The following is a 17,985-nucleotide window of genomic DNA, read 5'->3' as shown; positions in this document are numbered from 1 at the left end:
CGCTGGCCGGTGAATGCATTGATTCATCCCATCCATCAGGTGGCTTCTGTCTGATGGTAGAGCTCCAAACACAGTTTAAAGCTGCATCCACCAAGGCAGGGGTTCTCAAACTGGGGATTGGGACCCTTCAGGGGGTCACAAGGTTCTTGCATGGGGGGTCGCAAGCTTTCAGCCTCCACCCCAAACCCCACTTTGCCTTCAGCATTTATAATGGTGTTAAATATGTAAAAAGTATTTTTAATTTATAAGGAGGGGTCACACTCAGAGGCTTTCTATGTGAAAGAGGTCACCAGTATAAAAGTTTGAGAACCAGTGCACCAAGACCTGGATCTTTCTGAGGCACAGCAGGCCACTCTGCTGCAGGATGACTACCCAGACTCAGATGAATGAGCCCCAGATCTCTTGGGTTGTACCCACCTTCCATTCAAGTATGCAATTGTCAAGATTTTTGAAGCAAAATGGGCCAGATTCATCCCTAGTGTGATTCCATTGACTTCAGTGGAGTTGCTTTGGTGATGCCTTTGGCACATTATGTAGGATGAAAGTTTCTTATGTCACTTCCTCCAGTTTCCTGCATCTTAGATATGAGCATCTCCCCACCCCCACCTCCTCAAATACCCCTTTTGCAGGGTACAGTAGGCGTTTCATGAGATGTGCTCCAGCTGTGAAGAGTGAAAATAGCAACTTCACAAATGAAATGTTGTTTAAGTGTGTAAAAGAAAATCTACGTAGGATACAAGAGAGCCCTTGGTATACACTAAGTATTACAAATTTTTATGAGATATAAATTGGATTACTTTTCATCCATATTTGGCACTTACATAGACCGCATGTACTGGATATATTGTAGATGCTCTTTTATTTCCAGTATACACAGTATCTCACTGACTGGGGGACAAATTTCTAGTGATTAGAAATTCAATGATTACATGGGAAACTTTCACACCATATTAATTAATCATAGTATTTTATTATCCTACTGATTATTTTACAGAAATGTTAACTTGAAATCTAACAATTTTTTTAAAAAAGTTAAAAGTATTTTTAGGTACAGTACCTACCTCTGCGTCTCCCTGCTGATTTGGGGGTTTACGATCACAAATTCTTGTTTTTCTCTCCCCTTTTACTGTGGGAAAGAGCTGCACAAACTAGGGACACGAAGTACTCAGAGGAAATATTGAAACTGACTATATATAGGCATGGCAGAATTTGATTTTATAATTCTTTAATTACAGTAGATGTTGAGATTCAAAAAGTTAAAGCTTTATAACCATTAAACACAAATTGTCAACATCACAGGTCAAAATACATCAAACTCTAATAAGTTATCAAGCAGCATTTTTCTTACTCTGCTTATCTGTAAATTTCTATTAGTACTAATGGAAATATTTTTTCATCGGTATGAAATCAACATTTACTAATATAAATCTAATCCTTCTAAATTTAGCTACATACCAAGTGTTGTTTTTTCATAGAATAAGCAAAATGAAAAAAAAATACATGTTTTATGGCATTTTTCAGTTAATAGCAGTCTTAGCTGTTACCTATAATAAGTAAAAACTATCAAAACAGAAATGTGATTTTGAAATTGTTTTGATAAACTACATAATGTTTTAGGATTAATAAATGTTTTTAACACTAATATTCTCAAAGTATCCTCAATATTTGTTTTTGCAGGTATGATGTTGCCATCTTTGACGTCAGCTGTGTATTTCTTTGTATTTTTGGGGCTGTGCACATGGTGGTCCTGTTGCCTAGCATTTGATCCGCTGATATTCAGCTGTCTGTGTGTATTAATGGCTATATACAGTGCGGGGCACTTGATTGGACTTTATCTGTACCAGTTACAATTCTTTCAGGAAGTTGTTCCCCCAAAGGACTACTATGCAAGGTAAGAGACCTGTCTGCATTTTTTAATTATAGACAAGTGGTGCACTTTTCTGATGATAGATGTTGTTGGAATTGCTCTTCCACATTACAAATAATTTAACATAATTCTAGGAAAATATGTGTAATGCTAGGAAAATCCATGTTCAGCCTTTGAGAGTCAAAGCATGAAGTAAACTGGATTGGCCCTAGAGGCTTCTCTGTGTGAGAGATGACAACAATGAGCCTTTTTAGGCAGGAGTAATCCTCAGTGGGAAAGAGAGAGGTTCTCTGGCTAAAAAGATAAGAAGACAGAGAAATCCAGAAGATATGATGACCCACGGACTAAGGGAATGGCAGTACATCACCCAGAACATACACACACGTTTGTGGCAGTGGCGACAAGAAGATATAAAATACAACATTACCATCTCTTGATTGGTAGAGAGTGTGCGTACATTATTGTCATTGTCAGTGCACTTACTTTGAACTGAAGGCTACTTTGACAACTTGCCAGGAGGTTGAGGATCATGCCTACTTTGCATAATATTAGACAAATAGCATGAACCCTTCCTGACCTTCAAAAATATAGAGGTATATCCAGTGCTAATACACCACACACCAATTCTGTGCTCATACAGGTAGCCTGGATGCTTGGATCAAAATGTAACATGCTGGTGTCTGAAGTTTCCACACAGCACCTCTGTAATAAATATCTATTGGATGTAAAACATACAAGAAGAAATCTTTTTAAAAAAAATCGAAAGTATATGAAGTCATGGAAGTATTTTATTGGTTAGTATGTGTTCCACTGGGTTGTGACCTCAGATTGCCTTTATGATAAATAATGCTTGGGGCCGCTATATTTAATTGAATTAAATTAAATTTAACTCTTTAATGTTCATGTTGTCTGTAGTAAGTTTCATGTTACTTTAAGCTATTTTAAATTGAAAATGAAAGAACACTTGATGAGCCACTATTAATCATTTTTTGTCTCAAAGCAATTCGTTAAAACGAGTGAAAAATAGAGTCTCACAACTGTATATGTAACTGTTTTCGTATAACAGTTGGTACGTTAAGTACATTGGCACGTTACGTTCAGTTTCTGGCACTTATATTTTTTGACATTTTATTTATTCCACAACTACATTTTGTAATGTTGGGATTGCTGACTTTAGGAGGATGATCTAAGTAGCCATATGGTGCAGGGAACATAAATCTTCACATGTATATCAGAAAAGATTCCTAGGTGTAAGTTCTTTCACCTAGAGGCCAGCTTAGGCAATCGTATGAATTCTCATAACCTAGAGGGAGAAAAAAGAGAAAAGTATTTTTAAAACAGATTCTTAAGCAGTCTAAAACCCTTCTTTTTCATAGGTTTATAGATTCCAAGGTTAGAAGAGACCACTGGGATCAAGTCTGACCTTCTGTATAACACAGGCCATAGAACTTCCTTTTGCTTCTTTTTTAATATGTTGGGAGAAAATTGCAAACATCCCATTAACTACCTGTGTACTAGGATATGGCCCTATATTATATGCCAATAAATTCTTATCAAGGTAGAAAAGCTTCTCTAATCTACTTTGTAGTGTGCTGCATAGTATTTTTACTTAAAGCATTAAAGCGCTCTCTTTAATTTGAACATTTATAAAGACTACTCTTCTTTTCACTTATTTCAAATCCACACATGGAAACAGCTAAAAGTTTGCAGTTAATGTAGTTTAGGTCTTAATTTTTGCTTTAAATTTCTTCATAAATAGTGCAGTTGGGAATTTCACTTAAAGAGGACTCCAATGAGATTCCTAAAGATACAAGACCTCAAAAAGCTGAAAAATTCGTATAATGTATTATGTGATTTGGGGCATGTTTTGTTTATTGTCTATTTACATTTCTCACTATCCTAAACTCTTTACAGATTTAAAGTACCAAGTTTAATTAGCCACCTCTTAATCAAAGTTTTAGAATAAAAATGATATGCATGAGTAAAACATCCTAGTAAATATGCAAAGTAACTTGACAGTAGGGGCAGAAAAGTAGACTCTTGGGCTTTAGAAACTTAACTGTTCTTATAAATAATATATGATGTGACTTAAGGATCTTATATTCTAAATTACACAGACAATAGTGTTCAGATGCATAATATAACAGAAGACAAGTGAGCAGTAGATAGTCTAATCTCTAAGCAGTACATGTATCTTTTTGTAATCACACATCTTGATCTGATGAATTGATATTGATGGGCTTTGTGGAAGTAATAATTTTAGGAGAGAGCTGAAGAAAGAGCAGTAGTGGTATTTGTTGGCCATTAAGGGATATACAAATCTGAGACTGAGAGAAGGCCACAAATATGGTATTAAAAAGAGTTGCATGGGTGGTGCTTAGGCTGTGGATAGAGGAATAGAAGAAAATGAGATACAGATGTATTTTGGGTGGCACAGAAAAATATTTTAGCATTTCCCATACTACAAGAAATTTGGTATATTGCAATTTTATTCACAATATTTTCAGTTTGAGGCATAAGTTTGACACATTAATACGAGCGTCTGGCTCACACACGTAAATCCCAAGTACATTGAGATAAGAATCATATTCTTAATATATTTTACAGTTATTCTTTTATTTGTTATGTATTTTGCTTTTCCTTTTCTCTTTCCTATCCAAAATATATTTTTAATAGTCACTTACAAGAGAAAGGGGTAACAATTCTCAGCTTTGTTAATTTATGTGAAAATCACTTCACCTCTTTGTGCTAAAATCATTGCTAGGGAAATCAGTTCAGTAAGTATGTGCTAATGCTTGGGGGGCGGGGCTCGGCTTTGTTACAAGGAGAAAGTGACTTTCACCCATCCACAAAATAGAGAGGATCCACCTGAAATAGGGCTTTTATTTCTTTGTAAAATTTAAAAACTCTGTTCCCAGGTTAGATTCCTCCCTTCTTTCCACTTTGTGCAGATGCAAGGGCTGACGTTAAAATAAATCCTGTTGAGCTAATGAGGGATAATATTTCTCTCAAAGGAGTAGAAGGCTGGACTTTTAAAAGCTGTTAACATTGACATTCCTGGGTCCACAAGAAATGTATGAGTTGTTTCCGGTCAAAATAATGTGTCTGCTTTGGATAGCGAAACACATCAGTTTGCCAGCATGCCACTTTCTGTCAGATTAGATTAAGTTAAACTACATCCGGACAAGTAGGGAAGTTCTGATGTTAACTGTATTCATCCACTAATGTTTTCCCCCTATGCTGTACCTTTAAGAAACCCCCACTTCAAAATCCAGCACTAGTGATAAAAATAAAAGCATCCATTGACCGCTTGTATGAGAAGAGGCATAACCAAAAATAAAAACAGGATGGTGTACGTTGGTGAACTTGAATGTTTTGATCTGAATCCTCCTGGGGAGCTGCAGCAATAAATAAATTAAAACGTAAAAAGGATATGGAAAAATATAGCACTGTGTCTTTACCATACTGCTTTATCTAGGATAAATATATGGAACTTCTTTAAAGCAGCAATCATGCCACAGAGCCTGCTTATATTTATGCCTCTGCTACATGCAGATGTAATTTTCATGCAACATTTCATAAAACTCAGTGTGCACAAAACGGTTCTGCATGTTGAAGCCTGATAAGTAGACTGAAAAGCTGGTAGTGAGGAGGTAGAGCCAGGGCACTCATTATATGCCCTTGACATTCTGCAGTGGCAGGGCTCCTGTGGAGCTGCATCTTCAGTTCAAAGATATCTTTCCCTAGACCAGTCCCTGCGGGAGGGAGGAGGCACAAGCAGTGCCTCTCTTCCCAGGGAACAGGGTCCCTTGCTGGTGCAGGAGGGTGCAGTTTGTGAGACCTTTGCCAGTGAGGATGAATCAACTCTTTAGTTAGGACTTAGTGCTGTAAAGTTTCAAAGTCCCGAACAAATATTAATTGAGCTCTTGCCAGCTAGACCGCATTGGTTCTGTTACCTTCTTTTTAAACAGATATTCTTCCAATTCTTAAATACAGATTCCTTCTAAATGAACTAACTGCCATATCATTGGTAAGTTGGTGATTTACTGAAAGGGAAAAACTGCACCAACTCAAAAAAAATACCATTTCTGAACATTAATTCTGAACATATCATATTTCTGCCATATACATATTGTGACAGAACCAGACCAGTTTGGGTACAGGAGTCTGGTAGAAGGCAAATATACTGGCCACTGGATAAACAGTTTTCTGTTCCCTGAGCGACCAGAGCAGGGGCTGCCCTAGAGCAATCAGGAACCTGCTAGAACCAATTAAGACGAGCAAGCTAATCAAGACACCTAGAGTCAATTAAAAACTTTCTAGAATCAGTTATGGCAGGCAGGCTAATCTGGACGCCTGGTTTAAAAAGGACCTCCCATCAGTTAGTAGGGGAGTGCACAAGGAGCAGGGAGTGAGAAGGCATGCTTCTGGAGGACTGAAGAGTTCAAGCCGTGATCAGGCTTCAGGAGGAAGATCCTGCAGCAAAGATAAAGAAGGTGCTGGGGGAAGGTCATGGGGAAGTAGCCCAGGGAGTTGTAGCTGTCACACAGCTGATACAGGGAACATTGTAGACAGCTGCTATCCACAGGGCCCTGGGCTGGAACCTGGTGTAGAGGGTGGGCCCGGGTTCCCCCCATCCCCCCCAACTCCTGATCGGACACAGGAGGAGTTGACCTGGTCTGTGAGAAACACTAGAAGGGAAGGTCTAAATTGGAAAGGGATCTGGCCTGTCCCCGACCCACTAGGTGGGATACAAAGACTGCGGGGATTGTTCTCTGTTTCCCCCATGCTGGCCAGTGACGGGGTTAACTGAGTGGACGGCAGGTTTGAGCCCCTAGCAAAAGTGGCCAAACTGAGGCATGCCGTGAATCTCTGAGGCAAGCAAATCCTCCAATAAGCGCAGGACCCACAAAGGCAAAGGAGGAACTTTGTCACAATATATATTCTTTACATTGACTAGTAAACAAAATGATCTTAGAAACTATATACAAAGTGTGGCATCCTGAAAAAATATGCAACAATATGTTGGCACTTGCACAAAGTGTTTCCTGCAGTTTTTTCAGGTGTGGTTTATTTATATAGTATCTAGAATGTTGGGTAGCAGAGGGCTTGCCAAGATGAAGAAATGGGATCAATCCAATAACATAAGGCTTATCTCAAGTCATTTACCCTATTCCTTCACAAAATTGTTAGTAACATAGTATATTCACCGAATGATTTATCCTTTAGGTATGTAACTAAATAGTTAGTGTGCTTCCCTGCCAATCAATGCCAGATTTAGGGTTTATAACTTACAGTTTAAAAATGAATGAGTTTGTCTAGAGAATGAGTGAGTTTACCCTTATAAATTAATAAAAATCTAGACAAATCTAAGACAAAAACTGTAGATTTGTTGTCTTTATATGGTCTGTATGGCGATCACTAACTTCCGGTGATATTGAGGGCCTCATCTTGTGGTTTCAATCGTCTGAAAGGTAGAAAGCACCTCAAGTCCAGTTGAAGTGAATGAGAATTGAGGATGCCCAGCAAGTTGCTGTATTAGATCCTAAACATATAGGTCAAATCTGAGACTTTGTTCTAAGCATAAGGGAAATTGCTTTCTGAATAACGTCTGTTTATCTTTTATGGGGTTTACTTTTTATAGCAGCCATCACAATAGAATCTAAGCACTGCATCACATGACCAGTCTAGGTTGTCTTCCACTCTGATCATGCAAAATACTGGTAGAGTCATAATGGCTGAATTATTTGCATATTTACAAAATAGAGGAAGTTTTTCCCTTTCCCTGGGCACAACTCAGAGCCCTTCATTTGAACATCCCCAAGAGCTGGGATCTGGATTCAAAGTTTGCAGCCTAATCCCTTCTCTGATATACAAGGGGAATAAAATGTGTATACATGGTGAATAAAAAAAATGTCTAGGAAAAACAGTGAAATTGGTAACTCAGATTAGTCACAGACACAAATTGCATTGCAGCAGTATATTAGAATATTCTTTCTTGCAAATTAATTCTCTGGGTTTCTTCCTCTCTTTCCCCCCCCCCGCAAGAGTAAGTCTTAGAGACAAGTGGAACATTCTTCTCAAACCACAAACGCACTGGACCTGGGCCTTCCTTGGAGGCCCAATACTGATGACAAGTATTGATAAGGATGTCCAATCAGAAGGAAGATCAGAAATCCATTTGTATGTTCTATATGGAGCCACTATGTGGATGGAGTAGACTCTCTGCTCCTTGTGTCCCCTTTCTAATCATTCTAGGCATTGATATCACATGATGTCTGAGTGCCCTCTGTGGTGGAGGAACTGAGTGGATTCATGCTACATGGATCTTATCTGCTGCCCTTGCCCCTTACCTATCATCCTCTGCCAATTAAAGCAAACTAAGCACCTATAGAGTGGTATTCCAGACCACACAAGGGATGGTCCTCCTGTCGCAGTACCTCTCTTTTCACAGCAGAATTGCACTGATTATTTTGCCAGGGAGCCTACTTTAACTTGATTTAAGGGGAAGATTTACACCTAAAAGAGCAACAGAGGTAGCTAATTGTCATTGTCGTCACACTAATTTCCCAAGGGAGATGCATATTAATAATGAAACATCCCACAACTCAGAACACTCGTAGTAATATTTAGAAATAATACCTACGTAACTCCCTTAAAGTTTTAGGTCTTTTTTGCTACAGGTGTGGCTGGTTCTGTTAGCAGCTTGGAAAGGCAAGTTCAAGCTCTTGTTGGTAAAAGGCAATACCTGTCCTTGCCATTATACTAATCTCTTGCCTGTATTAAATCTAAACTATGAGGTAGCCCAAGGCATGTGCTGTTCTGGATAACACCTTTCTTTGGAAGTGTTTTGTCCCAGGTTTTCATCCACCAAACAAGCAAGGACATGATGAGCCTTATTATATGCAACAAAGTCCCTCATTAGGAGTCATTTCTTTACTGCTGGGTGGCATGATGAATCATATATTTTCTAAATGGTTTGGACGGTCTCTGTGAATATCCCATCTCTACTGAGGGTTGTCCAAACACAGGGCCCTTGCATCTTTTATTGTGATATTATACTTAGTAATATTTGGACTGTGGTGGAGCCCACTATGTACTAGACACTTTCCAAGTGTCCCAGGCAGTTCACAGTCTAACAGGACAAGCCCCATACAAAGTGTTGTGGGGGAGAGAGAAAATACAGGACCAGATTCTTAGACCTGCTCTAATCACATTACACCACTCATGCTATACAAAGGAAGCAGAAACTGCTTCCATCTTGCCAGCTGAGGATTCCCCTGGAGTTTGGGAATTCCTCAATATGTAATACTGGCATAGCTGATTTCCATGCTACCTCCCTGCAGCCTCCAGGGTAGAAGGCAGTGAGGAGTATGGCTGAAGTGCACTGTACTCCAGCTATCCCTAGTGAGGGATGGTCCCTTGGGGACTTCTGTCAGACGGTATAGCATAGAGCAGCTCATTAGGCAAATTATTCTGCCCAGGGTTAGGGCTGAGATGGAACTGGACAGAGAATCAAATATCCAGAACCTGCCGCCTGACAGATGTCCTTGTCCTGCTGTGCCAAATGGCTATTGGCTGTAGCTGAGAATCTGGCCTCAGGTCTTTTTAACGCAGTGTTAGTTTTTTTACCTCTGCTAAACAACTTACACATTGTTAGTTAGTAGTTATTGTAATCTTCATGATAGAAGTAGGTCTAAAAGAGGATTATGGAGCAGGATGAAATAATGGCCTTATGGACTAGTTCAGAAGACTATTCCATGTGTAAATCTAGAGGTGGAAGAAAGCAAGAATGGCTGTGGAAGAGGCTGACAAATAGCACCATTGTAGGAGCCAGGGTTGGGAGGGCAACGTAAGAAATGAGTGGAAAAGCAGGGAGGAACAGAGTTGTGAAAGATGTCAAGGATGACAGAAAGAAGTTTGAACTTGATGCATTGCAGAACCACCATCTTCAATTTATAAAATATCCAGTTATAAAGATATGTTTAAGGAAACCCATCTATCTGCAAATGATTATTTTTATATCATACAGTCTTCTGCAAAGAGCAGTAGTTCTTATTGAGACAATAGATTACTGTATCATTAATTACTGATTATTTCTGTAAACTGTTATTCATATATATTTGCTTTATCTGCTCTATCTATGCACAGGATACTAACTACTGAAAAATATAGAGTGAAATTCAGAATGTTCTCTGGGGCTCCTCTTTCTTTATGTCAAGATACAAAGCATTTTTTATCTTGAATGATTAGAGTCTAGATTTATTCTACTGATGACCAAAGCCTTCATTGTAAAACAAAGCTCATGGGATAAGATGTTGGTCTTGTGATCCGTGTTTCATTCCTGGGCCTAATTTCTTATTTACTGGGACTGGGGGTGCTTCGAAAATAGGATTGCCAACTTTGGTTGGATGAATTCCTGGAGGTTTCATCACATGTCATTATCTTTAATTAAAGATTAATCTTTAATTCCTTGAGACTCCAGGACAATCCTGGAGGCTTGGCAACCCTATTTGAAGAATGGGTGTGTTTCCTGTCTCTTTGCATTGACCCATACTGCCAAGCTAGGAGTGGCATGAAGTCCCATTTGGTCCTATTAGTTGAAGATGATGTCTATGACCTGGAGCATTTCAGAGAGGATTGGAACGAGGAAGTCTCCCAGTGAGGAAGGAGATGGGAGGATGAAGACTGAGGACAAGTCACTGCCCTCAGAACTTTAAGGATAAATACTGGAATTCAATACTGTGCCCACTTTTAAAAAAATAACTCCACCCATTTAAACATTTTATTAACTCAAACAAGGAAAACTTAAAAACTGTCTCAATTTAGGCCATATCCCAATAGCCATGTCTGACTGTTCCCACTATGTCAATAATCCTAACACTTTGGTTTTCACTTACTTTGTTAATCCCTATATAGCCAGTGAAATTGCAGACAGTCCTACTAAAATCTGCACAGCAGGTGCTGTGTAATGTGACTCCCCTTGCCTCACTGCTATGTCCAAAATGTATGTAGTAATTAGTCACTTAATAGAAATACGATATTCTGTTAAATTGACAAGGAGTTAAATTAAAAGAGTCAGAAAGACTGTGTTATTTTTATAAACTAGGACTAACGAGATATACAGATGATGGAAAAAAGTTACCTTGGCTATTTCCTTAGCTACAAGACAACACTATGTTTCTCTTAAGAGACAGTGTGATTGAGAGAGTTACAAAGAAGACCCCATGGTTCTATTGCTTAGAAAGTCTTCAGACTGCTTCTCTGAAAAGTTATCAGATATTGAGTCATCCCACGACAGATCAGGAATACAGTGATGAAAATAAATGTGCTTTGTTTCTTGGCCAACTGCCCAAAATAAAAAGTAAAAATACCACCCATGTTCACAGGAGCTTCATAAGTAAAAACTAACTGAACTGTGTATGCTGTAATGCAAAAACTGTAATACCATATGTACTGTGCATGGAACGGCCACTGTTGAGTCTTTGTCATTGGACTCAATCTTGTCTTTGCACTCCCCTGAATCTAGTGACTTCACCAGGCTAGGGTCTGCTGTGTGCTACCCTTCCCAAAGTGGAGTTAGCCCTGTCTACATGAGTGTTACATTACAAAGGTTGGTGCACAGTGCTCCACCTGTGTTCCCTGAGTCAGGGACGGTTGTGCTCAGTGCTGCTACTTCTGGGTCATGGATGGTGTGCTTCAGGCCTCCTCCAACACCAAGCTGTCACTTAAGGTACAACGAACCCCCTAAACATTATGGAATTTTTGCCATTGACTTCAATGGAGCCAGGATTTCTCCCTGTTCTTAGATATCACAACACTGTAAACTCAAATTGGGTTTTAAAAATGTAAACTATTAATATCTTTGTTTTTTAAAAATCACTTTGAATTTCTGCCGGGGATTTTCCTGCCTGTAAGGAAAGTTAAGCATTCAATCTTGTAGTTTATGAGCAGTTCCACAGCATACCACTTCCATCCCTCTGACTTACTCTTCCCCAACACACACACACACACACACACACAAAATTCTCTGACCTCTCCAGAGGGCTGTCAGTGGACCACAGCGCCACAAGAGGTCTGACCTCCCCGGCTTTTGGAGAGACAAGAAGAGAACCAGACACAGTCAGACCCCTCTGTGTAAGCATCCCCCACAGAAAGATCTTGGCCAAGTATGTTTAAAGATACAACATTATAATTGTGATCAATATTTTCAAACAGTAAAGTTAGGAACCTAACTCCATATTTAGGTACCTATATAAGTAGCCTGATTTTCAGAGGTGCTGAGCACCTAGCAACTTTGATTGAAATTTTGGTTCCTAACTTTAGGCCCCTTCATTTGAAAAATATTAGCCATTATTTGTAATATAATACATACATCCTTAACTGGGTACTACAGATATCATGGCTTTTAAAACATTCTTTCATTTTCCTTCATCTAATTGACATTTCTCTGTGCTGTTGGTTTACTTTGTGCCCTTCTCTCCTCATGAACAGTGAAGATTAAACTGGTTAATTTCACTTTCTGGGTCAAAGTTATGTGGGGTCAGCACGGGTGTCTGCCAACAGGCAGAGACACAAGGTGGCTAGAATCTCCTCTTCCCCGGGGACCTGCAGCCAGTCCAGGTAGCCACTATGATAGTATTAATATCCCGTAAACAGCCTTGCCATGAGCGCTGCTAAAGAATTTCTGACTGAGATTAAAGCTGCTCTCACTTGGGGCTAATCCCCATGAGATATCCAGCAAATTACACTGAGGTGACATGGACCCATTGTTTATAATTCATTTCCCTCTGCATGTGTTCTCATCGTATTGTGTTTGGGGGGCTTTAATATTACAGGTGAATAATTTAATTAAATAAAAATTGTGGATCGTTACTAATCTTAGATGGTTTAATAAGCCACCCCTAACTCTTTTTAAAATATCCTTAATTTTGTGTCAAAAAGTCCTTGATAGTGTTTCTTTATGAAAATGAACTCCAGACAGAAAAAAGTCAGAGCTACAGGGCCCGACTGAACACTAAGCTTCCATGACTTTGTAGAGAACACTTAATACTCCACAAACTGATGTCACACCACTCTTAGTGATGTGATCATAGCTGAACTGATTGACCACTAGTACAAACCATAACAGGCTACAGTGGAGTATATAATAATGCCAATATCCTCCTGGCAATGAAAACCACCCATAGAGGGGATTAAATGTGCAGACACAGCAGTGAGAGTTAATGGTAGTGGGGCAGAAGAGGTGGTGATGTTGTCAGGGTGAGAACTGTGGAAGCCTTGTGGTGAGTCTACCTGCTATCCTTGGTCTGCATTTTTCACAGATCCTTTGCTTTACGCAGAACCTCTCCTGACCATTTTATGAGGTCATCGTTCCTGTCTCAGCAATCTGCCAAAAATGGGTTCCCCCAAAACCTCATTTTTCCGGTTATTTGTTTCTTCTCCCCTGGGTATTTCCGCAGAAGGGGAACATCAGGGTCTTAGTTATTGCACCCAGACATTGTCAAACACAATTTTATTGCCACATAAGAGACACGTATGATGGGTCCAACTCAGGCTTTCACCGCAAACAGAATCTTTTCAAGACTGAAAAAGTTGGGTTGACTTTTGTTGTTTTGTTTTTCTTTTATTTTTCATATGCCTTTTAACATTCTGATTTTGATAGATTCCAAAAGTTGAAGTATGAAAATATAGAAAGAGACCTTTTGGAGGAGTTCCCAACTGGCTGTAGCAAGAAAGTATCAGAAACTTCACAAGCTTGTTCTTGTGAGATTTCCAGCTTAATCTCTGCAATAAAGGCAATCAGATTCATCCAAATGTTGGCATGATGATCCAAGAGGAATACTCTGAGGTTCATTCATACAACTAAGAGTTTAGTAATGGTGCACTCCTTGAAGATCAATAATATTTTTGCTCCAAGACTATCAGTAAGTTACTCATTTTCTGAGGAAGGCAATGGGACCCTGTCTTAGGCAGCTTGTTAGTGATAATCTCCTTTTGAATACCCCACTTCCCCTCTCTGTTTGTCTTTATGTAGAAGTCATATGTGGTGTATCTCCATTAACTTGACCCAACAACCAGAGTTGCTCCTTCATTGTAGCTGATGAACTATATATGACAAATTCAGTCCTGGCAAAAGCAGACACAACTTTGTTCATGTTTTTGGAGTTGTACCAGGGATGAATTTGGCTGTGTATCTTCCCCTTAACTTGAAACGGATGTAAATAAATGGATGTGCTAAGACCTTTTGAAAACAACTGCCTTCTTCACATGGTAAACACCAGTTTCCAAGATGTGTTTTGCTACAGTGGTGAGTGATATGCAATTGGTGAGGTTTTCTTTGGCATACCTGGTTGTTGGTTGGCTTTCTGTACAGGTGGGTCTCATTAATATGAGAGGAAAATGTCTTGCCTATCAGAACAATGTATAAGCTGTATCCAGAAACCAGGCTTGAATTGCTAACATAAAATCAGTCTCCATTGCATGACGTAACATTGGCTAAATTCCACCTCCTTCTGCTGCCAAATTGGTACATATTACCAGTATTGGAAGACATATCTTTCTTTGGGTTTATTGTTAAGACTTTGGGGGCAGATTTTCAAAGTTTTAATTAACTATAATTAACTTTTGTCAGCAAATGTCAAATGTGCTTGAGCAAATCAGGTATGTGCACACTCACAGCAGATATTTTCATGTTCACGTGTCCAGTAGGCACCTAATTCACCATGGACCCAATCCACTCCCCAGTAAAGTTAATGTGAAAAACTCCAATTGCAGCCAAATGGAGATGGATCAGGTCCCATGTGCATATACAAAGACCTGATATGCTCATTCAGGTTTGAGTATGTGCACTCATATGTTACACGTGAACTTTGTATGCATGAAGATAACTTTGAAAATCTGTCCATTTAATTAATTAAATTTAAGTTAACATACATAACTACACAAATTTGTTTGGGCAAAGGTACCCTGATGCAGAACTCTTTAATGCTCTTATTGTAAAGCTTGCCAATGAACAGTGCATTCCAGCTGGAACAATATACCAAGCAAACTAGGGAAATATGGTCTAGATGAAATTACTATAGGGTGGGTACAAAACTGGTTGAAAGACTGTACTCAAAAAGTAGGTTCGCTGGCAGACTGGGGGGACATATCTAGTGGGGTGACAATGGGGTTTGTCCTGTGTCCATTACTATTCAATATTTGCATTACTGACTTGGATAACAGAGTGGAAAGTATGCTTCTAAAATTTGCAGATGACACCAAGGTAGAAGGGGTTGCAAGTACTTTAGAGTATGGGATTAGAATTCAAAATCACCTTGACAACTTGGACAATTGGTCTGAAATCAACAAGATGAAATTCAGTAAAGACAAGTATAAAATACTACACTCAAGAATAAAAAAAACAAATGCATAACTAAAAATCAAATGCACACCTAGCTAAGCAGTAGTACTGAAGAAAAGGATCTGGGAGTTATAGTCAACACAAATATTAGTCAACAATGTGATGCAGTTGCAAAAAAAAAAGTCTTGTATCATTCTGAGGTGTGTTAACAGGTGTATCATAAGTAAGAAATGGGAGGTAATTGTCCCATTCTACTCAGCACCTGTGAGGCCTCAGCTGGAGTATTTTGTCCAGTTCAGGGCACCATACTTTATGAGATATATAGACAAACTGGAGAGAATCCAGAGGACAGCAACAAAAATGATAAACAGTTTAGAATGAAAAGAAGTTAAATAACAGGACATTTTTAGTCTTGAGGGAAAAAAAGACTGAGCTGGGGGGGCCCTGATAACGGTCTTCAAATATGTTAAGGACTGTGATCAGTTGTTCTGGTCCATTGAAAGTAGGCCAAGAAGTAAACAACTTAATCTGAAGCAAGGAAGATTTAGATTAGATATTAGGAAAAAGTTTCTATCTAAGAATAGTTAAGTTCTGGAATAGGCTTCCAAGGGAGGTTGCCTTTGTCGGTTTTTAAGAACAAATTAGACAAACAAGTGTCAGGGATGGTCTCAGCTCAAGGGGCTGCAATAGAGGGCTTTTCCAGCCCTACATTTCTATGAGTCTATCTGGAAGGGGAAGAATCCTTAAAATGATGCCAACGTCGTATAATTAATAGAGAAAAATAGTTAATCATAGCTTTTAATATGCCTGGGTCCAAATGGGTGATATTAGCCTTTAAAGTATGTGATAAATCTGGACGATCAGCCAGTTTGTGAATATTTTAAATATAGCATTAATAACAAGCATAAAATCTAAGTGAAAGTAATGGCCCTGGTCCTGCATGATGGACTGATTTTAATGGGAATTAAAGGCACTCATCATTTCACGGGACTGGGCCCTCAGTTTGGTATCAAAAGCTAGTTGCCCTTTGTTTTGTAACATTTTGAAAAGGGTAGGCCTCAAATGGGATGGTAAGCTTTGTGAATTTTGCCTCTTCCCATTCGCTCCTCCTAAGTGTTCCTCCATCCACAAGGTCAGAAGCTGGTGTTAAGTGCTGGTGACAGAAGATGCCACATCATGTCCTCTGACCTAGAAAACATCAACTGAATGCACAGCTGTATGCCATGATTCCTAAATAAGGGCCCATTGCCATGCCCAGAAAACACACATACATTTGTATAAAATCACATAGTCCTACCAGCTTCTGATCTCTACCACGTTATGGTATTAAGAGAAAAGAATTATAAATAGCAATTTGCTTTTGGCTGGACACACCTCTCCTTAGTTTTTCATAATATCTACTTGCCAACCTTCTTTTTTCATATTCTGGCATGCCTACCAATGATGATAATAATATTTAACTCTTATGTAGCTCTTTATATTTTCAAATCATCATACAAATATTCACTTATGAATCATCCCACTGTCTTATGAGGTAGTGGGAAGAGACAGAGCCTGGTCCCAGTCTTAACACAGCAGAGACTTGAGAAGTGTGTACTAGAGAAGTGTGTCATGTTCTCTGCATATATAAAATCTCCCCACTGTATTTTCCACTGCATGCATCCAATGAAGTGGGCTGTAGCTCACGAAAGCTTATGCTCAAATAAATTTGTTCGTCTCTAAGGTACCATAAGTACTTCGGTACTAGAGAAGTGTGATTTAAAAGTCAGTCTAAATAAACAAGTGGAAAGCCCTAATTTTGATGTAATTAAACCAGTTTAACCCTTGCTTATATCAGTTCAGCTTATGTTGGTAAGCTGCTGACACAAATTAAACCTATTTAGTCAGTGTTTACTTCCATTTAAGTGCATATACATATTACAGGTTTGCAGTCATGTAACTAGCTGAACTGTGTATTTTTTCTTGTATTGACTGGGCCTTCATGTCCACCATCCCTGCATCCACAGTCACTTTCCCGGTGTTTTCCTTTATTCTTAATTTAAGATCAACAAACATAAACCTGAGCTTGAGTTTTCTCCTGAGTTGACTTACTAGGGTTTTCCCTGCAAGATCTTAGTCACTCTTTTGCCTCAACAACTCACTATCTTTGATCCATCTGAGTAGAATCTAATGAAATCCTCCTGGTCTGGCTGCCAGATGAGTCAACAGAATAGATCTACATCTCCATGCACAGTTTTGGAGCCTCTCACAGGTAGGTTGATAAATATTATTATCCCCATTTAACAGATCGAAAACTAACACAGGAAGATTAAATCACTTGCCCAAGACACATACTGTCTCTCAAAGCTTGGATTAGCATTCCTGGCTCAAGCTGCTGAACTTAGTTTAGTAGAGCCTGCTGTAAGCTTTCTCCATCTGAAGTTTGAAATCAATATGTGCCATACTTTGTCAAGGCAAATACTGCTCTTGTCAAAACTTAATTTAGCCTTTGCTCTGCATATCTCCATGGACCATTAAAAACTTATTGTCCTAACAGAGAATCACATGCTTAGTTATTGTGCCTGAATCAGTAATATTTTATTCAGATAATTCTGTTTTACTAAATGCTTGTGTCCACTAACATTATTTTTGCACGTGTTCCCTTTGCCACGTGATTTCTATTGAAGACACTGACATAAAATACACTTGGTAGGCTAACCACACAAGTAAGTTTTTAATTCCACCAGCATCTGAACTGAAGGCAAGAGGGAGATCGATAGCCTGAGTTACCTGG

General features: G+C 39.0%; 1 protein-coding gene across 1 annotated transcript in view; it reads left to right on the top strand.

The window, feature by feature from the left end:
- The window catches only part of PIEZO2 (piezo type mechanosensitive ion channel component 2), a 432,480-nt gene that overhangs the window by 269,545 nt on the left and 144,950 nt on the right, over positions 1-17,985 (top strand). Inside the window, exon 7 of the mRNA XM_037892875.2 lies at positions 1,678-1,891. Coding sequence (XP_037748803.1) covers positions 1,678-1,891 — 214 coding nt within the window. The remainder of the gene's footprint in view (positions 1-1,677; positions 1,892-17,985) is intronic.

This window comes from Chelonia mydas, chromosome 2, assembly GCF_015237465.2.
Source record: "Chelonia mydas isolate rCheMyd1 chromosome 2, rCheMyd1.pri.v2, whole genome shotgun sequence".
NCBI classification, from domain to species: Eukaryota; Metazoa; Chordata; order Testudines; family Cheloniidae; genus Chelonia; species Chelonia mydas.
The sequence above is the reverse complement of the archived record's forward strand: the minus strand, read 5'-3'. Positions and strand labels throughout refer to the sequence as shown.